This window comes from Gracilinanus agilis, chromosome 3 (assembly GCF_016433145.1).
Source record: "Gracilinanus agilis isolate LMUSP501 chromosome 3, AgileGrace, whole genome shotgun sequence".
In the NCBI taxonomy this organism is placed as follows: domain Eukaryota; kingdom Metazoa; phylum Chordata; class Mammalia; order Didelphimorphia; family Didelphidae; genus Gracilinanus; species Gracilinanus agilis.
In genome coordinates, this window is record NC_058132.1 from 633,389,708 (window position 1) to 633,399,356 (window position 9,649).

A 9,649-nucleotide genomic window follows, 5' to 3' on the forward strand; every position below is an offset into this window, starting at 1 on the left:
AAAACTAATTATCTAGAATCCTATAATATAAACCAAAAATATGCACACTTTCTGTACCATAACTGAGATTCATTTAATTTTTGGGAAGGTATAGGAAGCACACAATTGAGTCAATGCAAATGCTTAGAATAGAAAATGAAGAAAAAATTCACAGTACACCATATTTTTTTTTGCATAGTCATTCTACGTAGTCAGGCTCTTACTATGAACAAAGACTACTAATGACAAGATTATTTTAACTTTTAGCTGCATCAAGAAACTGTGCCAACAATCCTTTGACTTTTTATTAGTGTTTTACACTTTTTCCATTGGGAATTTATTTATTTATTTCAATTCTATCAGCAGCACAACATTATTTCCATATCCCTTCATTGTAAAAGTTTTTTTTTTCCCATTTACTGCAGTGCTTACCATGTCCAGCTGATAAAAATTAAAAATGAATTAAGAATTAATTGAGCCCCCCCTCTGCTCCCCGCCGCCGGAAGTGGGAGGTGCAGCACACAGCCTGGCTCCCGACCCCTCCCTTCTCCCTCTTTCCTCGTGACCCCCTCCCCCCTCCCCCCTCCCTTGGCCGCGTGCTCCACCCTCTCAGTTTGGGATTTGTTTGTGAATGCAGAGAGCACCTTTTGATTTTTTTTATTAGTGTTTTACTCTTTTTCCATTAGGAATTTATTTATTTATTGCAATTCTATCCGCACCACGACATTATTTCCATATCCCTTCATTGTAAAAGTTTGGTTTTTTTTTTTCATTTACTGCAGTGCTTACCATGTCCAGCTGATAAAAATTAAAAATGAATTAAGAATTAATTGAGCCCCCCCTCTGCTCCCCGCCGCCGGAAGTGGGAGGTGCAGCACACAGCCTGGCTCCCGACCCCTCCCTTCTCCCTCTTTCCTCGTGACCCCCTCCCCCCTCCCCCCTCCCTTGGCCGCGTGCTCCACCCTCTCAGTTTGGGATTTGTTTGTGAATGCAGAGAGCACCTTTTGATTTTTTTTATTAGTGTTTTACTCTTTTTCCATTAGGAATTTATTTATTTATTGCAATTCTATCCGCACCACGACATTATTTCCATATCCCTTCATTGTAAAAGTTTGGTGTTTTTTTTTTCATTTACTGCAGTGCTTACCATGTCCAGCTGATAAAAATTAAAAATGAATTAATAAGGATTAATTGAGGCCTCCTCTGCTCTCCGCCACCTGAAGTGGGAGGTGCTGCGCGCGGCCTGGCTCCTGACCCCTCCCCCCTCCCCCCTCCCCCTGGCCGCACGCTCCACCCACTCAGCTTGGGATTTCTTTGTGAATGCAGAGAGCAAGCAGGAGGGCTTCGGAGTTAAGGAGTGATTCAGCTTCTGCTCTTGCTTTCTCAAGAAACTGCTTCTGCCTCCTACGGTTCTAATTCAGCGGAAGGTCTCCCTGATGGTCTCAGCCCAAAAGATACAACTATGCAGGAAAACAAGAGCTTATCCGTGTTGATAGGATCTAGTGACCCAGTAACAGCCAAGAAGAATAGCAGCGATGTTAGTTTGGAACATGCAACCATCAGTCCTGGTTCATCAGCAGGTGACATGGCACCAGCCACCGAGGACTGTGCAGCTTCAGGACGTGACTTGGGGTCCACAGCTCTTAATCTTCCTGGAAATGGTACCATGGAAATTCACACTTTATCCTCTGGTCCTGAAGCTTGTCAATTTGATTTGGAGAATCTGACCAATGTAGCAAGAGGAAAGGAACACAAGCACCTGAAACCATCTCCTCCATCTCTAGAGGCAAAGTATCCTGTGAACCAGCAAACTACCTCCAGGAATTGTTCAGAAGAAGAATTACAAGCTTCTGCCCCACTGGAAGGTATCGAAGAGACAAGTCTGGATTACCAACCTCCACCAAAGAGGGATAATAGGGTTTCAGGAGACAGAGCTGGTCAGAATGTAGATCAGGATGGCTCATCCTTGAAGCTCTCTCAGAACATTGCTGTGCCGACTGACTTCAAGACTGCTGATTTGGAGGTGAATACCAATCAGGATATTGAAAAGAATTTGGATAAAATGATGACAGAAAGAACCTTCCTGAAGGAGCGGTACCAGAAATTATTGGACAAGCATAAGCAGGTGGCCAATGAACTTAAGGTGCAGCTAAAGCATTTACGGCAGAGGAGAGAAGAAGAGATAAAGAGTCATCAGGAGACATTAAAGGCCATCCAGTATATCACCATCACGGCACAAGAAATAAAGAAAAAAATAGAGAAGGAAAAGAAGAAGTTTCTTCAGAAGGACCAGGACCTGAAAGCTGAAATTGAGAAGCTCTGTGAGAAGAAAAAAAGGGAGCAATGGCAGATGGAGCTGGACAAGCTTAAGAGTCAGTATGGTGAGATCTATATGGACGTTACGGAGGAAACTAAAAGAGCTAGGAAAGCTGAGATTTTATCACTAGAAGGCCTGAAAGAGCTGCTGGTTTTAAACCTGGAAGAAGCAGAAAAGGAGGCAAAACTGCACCTGACCTACATCAAATCAACCCCTCCAACAATGGAAACCATTCGTTCCAAGCAGGAATGGGAGACAAGACTGAATGGAGTTCAGATGATGAAGGAGAATGTCCGAGACCAATATAATAACCATATCCAACTGGTGAGGAATGGGGCAAAGTTGAGTAGTCTTCCACAGATTCCTACCCCTACTCTACCCCCACCCCCTTCAAATACATACTTCATGCTTCAGGTGTCTCCTCGGATTCCTTTCTCCATTGGGCAGCTTACCATGCCCATGGTCATGCCCAGTGCAGACCCTAGTGCCCTCTCCTTCCCAATGCTGAACCCTGCAATCTCAAGGCCCAACCAGCCCTCCCCCACTCTATCTGTCACCCATGGAAGAAATAACCCTGGCCTACCTTCTCTTGTTGGCCCCCATGGTCCACATGTGTCTTCTGCTGCCTCCCTACCACCTCCATCAGGCTTGGGTGGTGTTAAGGCCCCCACTGAATCTCACCGACCTCAACCAGTGGACAAACTAGAAAAGATCCTAGAGAAGCTGCTGGCTCGGTTTCCACAGTGCAACAAGGCACAGCTGATTAACATCCTTCAGCAGATCAAGACAGCACGAACCACCCTAGCAGGACTGACAATGGAGGCCCTGATTCAGCTGGTGGATGCACGATTAGCAGAGCAGGAACACTTGGCAGCGAGTGCTCAGCCCCATGTTCAGATCCGAGCTCCCTTGTTCCCTGCTCCCATGGCCCAAATAAATACTTCTAAGTTCCTGCCCTCTGTTCAGGTGTCCTATCCTGGAAGGCCTTCACATGCTCCATCTACCTGCAAACCGTGTCTAATGTGCCAGGAGCTTGTTCAGCCCAGTGAGCTCCACCCCATGGCCTGTACCCATGTGTTGCACAAGGAGTGTATCAAGTTATGGGTCCAGACCAACACAAATAACATTTGTCCCTTTTGTCCAACTCCCAAGTGATGGACCTGGCTGGAAAGGAAGAAGAGGAGAGATAGATATGAAAAGGAAGGAGAAGGTTCAAGATTCTAGAGCTCTATATTTATACAGCAGTATGTACTCATGCCATGTACATTTTTATTATTATTACTGGGGCCTGATTAGTGCAAAATTTCTGCATAAAGTTGTATTTATTTTCTCACTAGGTGGGGAAGGTTATAGGATCCTTTGCTCCATCTCCAACCTCTTACCACATTCAAATACCCATTCTTTCTCCTGTAGATCTCTTCTGCAAGCTATTACTTCCCCAGATAAATCTGACCCCTAGTCATGTCCCAATTCTAGCCTTATTTATTCCTCATTTGATATAAGCCCCACTCCCTCAGGATACAGATATAGAGAACATCAACAATCTTACTAAAACAGGTTGGACAGACCTGTCTATGAGGCTATTTTGGGGAGCTTAGGCTGTAGCTCTTTTCTTCCTATTCCCTACATCAAATCAACAGTAACTTACTAAGTACCTACCATGTGTCAGGCACTGTCCTAAGCACTGGAAATATGCAAATGTATGATTATTTTGAATAGGGGAGAAGATATCAACCCAGAAAGAGGAATCAACTTTTTTCTCCATTTCATTAACTTCTTTGCCCAATCCACATGCTGTAAATTGAAATTCAAGCCAATGGGACAAGTGGCATTAAGGCACCCTAAAAATCTACTTTTAAAGATAATTCAGTTGAATGGGGGTAATGAAAAACTCTAAAGAGAGAGCTCAAACTTTAGAACACAAGGCTTTATGGAAGAATAGAAGCAGACAGAAGTGTAGCAATGTCCTATTTTTTTTTTGGTGTATTTAATTTAAATGCGTCATTGATACTTTTCATTTTTGAAGGCTTCACAAACCATTTCTCCCTAAACGTGCCCCCCCCATAAAAACAACAACAACCGTCTCTTGTAACAGCTTAGCATAGTTAAGTAAAACAAATACACAGAATGCCCACATCTGAAAATGTATGTCTCCTTTTGTACTTCTGGACCATCAGTTCTCAATCCAAAGGTGAGAAGTTGTTTAATCATTAATCCTTTAGAGACATGGTTGGTTATTGCATTGATCAGAGTTCTTAAGTTTTTCAAATGTGTTTTTCTTTATAATATAGTCACTGTACAAATTGTTCTGGTTTTGTTCTCTCAGTTCATACAATTCTTTTCAAGTTTCCCTTAATCCATTCTTTTTCATTATTTCTTTTGGCACAATGATATTACATTACATTTATGTATCATAATTTGTCACTCCATTCCCCAGTGGATGGGTGTCCACTGTTTCAATTTTTTTTTCTAAAATAAAAAGTGCTATTATAAATATATTTGTAAAATGAGCCCTTTCCCTTTTTTATCTCTTTAGAGTATATGCCTAATAGTGATATCAGTGGGATAAAAGGTATACACAACTTAGTCATGTTTGAGTATGGATCCAAGTTTTCTAACATTGTTAGATGAATTCATAGCTTCACCAACATGCATTAATGTGCTGCCTTCCATCTCTCTTCAAATAATTGCCATTTTAGTCTGAGGGTATGAAGTTTGAGTTTTTAAAATTTCCATTTCTCATTATTAGTAATTCAGAACTTTTTTAAATGTGGTTATTGATAGGTTTCTTTCTTTTCAATTTTTGATAACTGCTTGTTCATATCTTTTGACCATTTACCTAATGGAGAATGGTTTGTGTTATATTTTTGAATGAGTTCTCAATATATCTTTGACATTAGATCTTTATCAGATGACATTGTTATATAGACTTTTCCTCTCTCCCAAGTTAGCATTTCCTTTCTAATTTTAGCTACATTGATTTTGTTTGTGGTAATTATTTCTAATTTTATGTCATCAAAATTGTACATTTTATCTCTTGATCCTCTCTATCTCTTGTTTATCAAGAACACTTTCCCTGTCCACATGTTTATAGTTGTGAAAGTTTTGCCTTCATTGTTTCTCTAACTTGTTTATAATATGACCTTTTATATGTAGGTCATGTATCTATTTGCAGCTTATTGTGGTATGGAGTGTGATATGTAGTATTCAACTAATTTCTGCAAAAAAAAAAAAGAATTGAGGACAATCATTTGTAATGGGATTGGCTCTAAGTTGAACCAAGGGTTCCACCAGTAATTCTTTAACACTTTCATCAGGTTTTTTTCTTTCAAGTTTTGACTGGGGATTCATTTGTTTCCTGTATCTCTTTGAATATCCTTTTTTTTTTAATATTCATTCATTGCTGCAACTTTCTTCTCACTATATTAACCACCATGACTAATTAGTAAATATAAAAAAGAAATTGGCTTATAAATGCATAAAAAGATCCATATTCAATAAATGGCAAGCTTAGAATCCAAACTCCTGGCTCTTGGCAACCCAATATACAAGGTATCTTCTGTAATTTTCCATTAATAATGAAAAAAAACTGTCCCTAATCTTCTTTAAATGCCTTCTTTCTTTTCATCGCCTCACATGTGCATAGCCATCCACAGGCAAGTTGAAGATAGGAGGCAATATGATCTAATGGAAATAACACTAGGTTTATATATTATATGACTTTTCCAGAGTATTAGGACCTCCATGTCTTCCTGGTTTTGAAGTTGGCTCTTTGTCCATACATCCATTTCCACTAATATATAAATCTTGAAACTTTTTATGTGATATAAATCCTTTTGGCTGTCTAAGGAAACCTTTCTCAGATTTATGTATATGTGTGTTTAATTCATAACTGGAGGATATTCTAAATTTTTATTTAGGGGTTAGTGAAATCTATCCAAAGGCTCCTTGGAGATATGGAGATCACATGAATATCCATGACATATATTATGTTACCCCAAAAAATATTGAAAGGAAAAGGACATTTTGACTGCCAATGGCAATTACATGGCACAAGGAGACTTTTAGAACTAAAACAAATGATCTGGGAAGTAGCAATATTTAATTAGTTGAAGTTAAGTTCTTAGAGGTATTAGATACCAAAATGTATCTCCAGGAACTTTATAAAATAACAACCATGTAGTTTCTACCCAGAAGGCTCTGATTAAACTCTGATTGATTAAATTACTTTTCAAAATTATACATTTTAAACTCAAAATGCTTTCTATCTTTTTTATTGATAAGTTGTTTTCCTATCCATAAATCTGATAGACAACATGTTCCCTGTTCTCCTAATTTGCTTATGATATTATGGTATTTCTCTAGATCTTGAATCCATTTTGATCTTGGTAAATGATGTAAGATATTTAGATGTAGTTTCTGCCAGACTGCTTTCTAGTTTTTCCAATGATTTTTACCAAGTAGCAAATTCTTCAAAACATGGCTTTTGCTTTTTTCAAACAAAAAGTTACTGCAACCTTTTGCAACTATTTATTGAATGTTGAATAACTAATGTTTTATAATACACCTCAAAATCTGGTATGATAAATCATCTTCCTTTATATTTTTCTCATTAGCTCCTTTAATATTCTTGGCCTTTTATTTTTCTAAATGAATTTGATTATTATTTTTTCTAGTTCAATAAAATATATTTGGTAATTTAATTAGGATGCATTGGGTAAGAATATTAGTTTAGATAGGATTGCCATTTTAATTATATTAGCTCTGCCCACCTTGAACAATTAATATTTTATAGTTATTTAAAATGACTGTATAAAAAACATTTTGTAATTATATTAAAGTAGTTTCTGCATTTGTTTTGGAAGAGATACTCCCAAGTATTTTATTCTCTCTTGATTATTTAAAAAGCCTTTCAAAAAATCCATATATTATATAAATTATTCTTAAAAATGGAGATAGAGGAGATCTTATCAAACTCCTTATATGGTAAAATATTGTGAGGATAGGAATAGATCAATATCACTAAGGAGTATTGATACACAATATTAAGTGAAATAGTATCCAAAAAGAATATAGAAATATGCACAAAATGTGCATTCTGACAAATGTAGATTTATGCCAAGAATGTAAGGATGATTCAGTGTTACATAAACCATTATCATCAATCACATTAACAAAAATATGAAAAACATTCATTGTTTTAAATTCCCCAAAATAAAAGGAATGAACACATCTTTCCTTAAAAAAAGGAAATTATATTTTATATGTCCATGCTTTATAGTCTTGAATAATTTCCTTAAAATTTGTCAAGCCTCATTTCCCAATCTCAAAAAATCAAAGATTTACATTAGAAGACATCTGAGGTCCCTTTCAAATTTAAATTATCTTATGATGAATTTTCTTATGATAAAACAAAATATCTCAACATAATGAAAATGAAGAATAATAGAAATATATATATATATATATATAATTATGGCTTCAGCAATATTTGCACACAAACAAGCTACAACATATTATATAAGATTATATGAATCAAAAACTTTTACTCAAACAAAATCAATGGAGCTAGAATTTTTTTTAAAAAAAACAGAAATCAAGGACAAAATCTTACTCTAAGCATTTCTGATAAAATTCAAACATCCAAAATGTATAAGGTATTGATGCTCTCTCTTAAGGAAGGAAAAAATCCACACACTTCATTGAGATCATTTTTCCAGGCCTCCCTGTTGTTCCTCCATATATACCTGGGCTTAATTTAGCATCATTATCGCTTTTTCAATAGATAGCACTTTCAATAGATTAGCACTTCAGTAAGCAGCATGCTGACACAGAAGCCCAGAGTAATGAAGAGATTTGCTCAAGGATACACACATAGAATTGGCAACAGAACAGAGACAAGAATCAAGGTCCCCAGATCCTTAGATTAGTGTACTGTTCAATCTCTACCAATATTGATATTGCCTGTTAGCTGGAAGTAGTTACGGATCCACTTATATTGTGAATCCTGCCCATTGGTGGAGGCAGGGATGAAGATGATCAATCTACCTCCTATTTACTTTGTCATTTTTGTCTTTTAATATCTTTCTTATCAGCTAGACTTGTAGCTTTCAGAATATCTTGGTGTATCAGTATATGTCATCACTCTTACACAAAATAACAAGTTATTTACTAGTTTTTAATCCAGGCAGTGGATAGCAAGGGATTGATGAAGAGGAATAGTTTTTGTCACTGGGTTTAACATAAAAAATGTTGGCAGAGCTAATAATAAGAACCATATGTTTGATTTGAGCAGAAGCTTGGCTTTTATTAGAAATATATCAATATAGCTTATGTGGTTTGAATAAAGAATATTTTTCAAAGAAGTCATCAGCATATTTATGCAAAAAAATCAAGAAATTCCTGGCCTCTGATAATGAAGAACACTTCAATAGTAGTCCATAGTATTTCACTGTCCTAGGATCAATGACTTAAACCTGGATTGGATCTCCTAAGCTTTCTAGCCTAATTCCCTCATTTACTAGATGAGGAAACTGAAGTCAAGGATGGTTGGATATCTTGCCCAAGGTCATATAGGTAGGAAGGGGCAGAGCCAAAATTTGAACTCGGGTTTTCAGGCTGTATACTTATTGATCCAGAAGTTAAAATTGTTGTTCTAGGTCATCCAAAACTATGGAGATATTTCAGATGATATGATATGGTTTTCTTGCAATGTCATTCTTCCTTTGATATTAATATTTACATATTATACCTATTATATACTTAAATATATTACATATTTATATTGTGTGTTTTACATACACATATGTGTGTTGTAGTATACAGAATTGGGGGTTATAGTTTTTTTTTTCTAGCTTTGGCTGAGTTCCAAAAAGCTGTTAGAGGTTTTAGAATCTTGAGAGAGGCAGTTGACTGGATCTTCCATGAAGGGAGGAAGTCAATGAGCGAGCTCTTAGATTATCTAGCTTCAATATTGAAATTTAGCCTAGCATCGATATATTTACTTAAGAAATTATTATTTTAGATAGACCCTTTATATCTTCCTTTCCTAATACCACTCTGCCTTCCCTCCCTTACCTTAGTGGCTGTGGAGTTTATAAGGAGAGAAATTAGAGAGGAGTTAAATCTGTGAAGAGTTATCTAATTGACAGCATTATTTATAATTTAATCAAATCATCATTTATTTTCTTTTAGATAGCATTTTGTAAAACTGAGTGAGGCAGGTCCTTACTCAGATTCCATCTTTACTTCCCTTCCCCCACCTGAGGTTCCTGAGATAAATGATAGGGCTTTCCTTTAACCCACCTTCCTAACAAACATTCTTCAAACAATTAAACCCTTTGTGTTTCAATA

General features: G+C 36.8%; 1 protein-coding gene across 1 annotated transcript; it reads left to right on the forward strand.

Moving 5' to 3' along the window:
* Nucleotides 1–1,299: 1,299 nt before the first annotated feature.
* On the forward strand, nt 1,300–3,451 carry LOC123241966 (RING finger protein 214-like). The gene is given in 2 exon segments (XM_044669461.1): nt 1,300–1,359; nt 1,361–3,451. Coding segments are annotated over 2 exon segments (2,151 nt in total).
* Nucleotides 3,452–9,649: the final 6,198 nt, after the last annotated feature.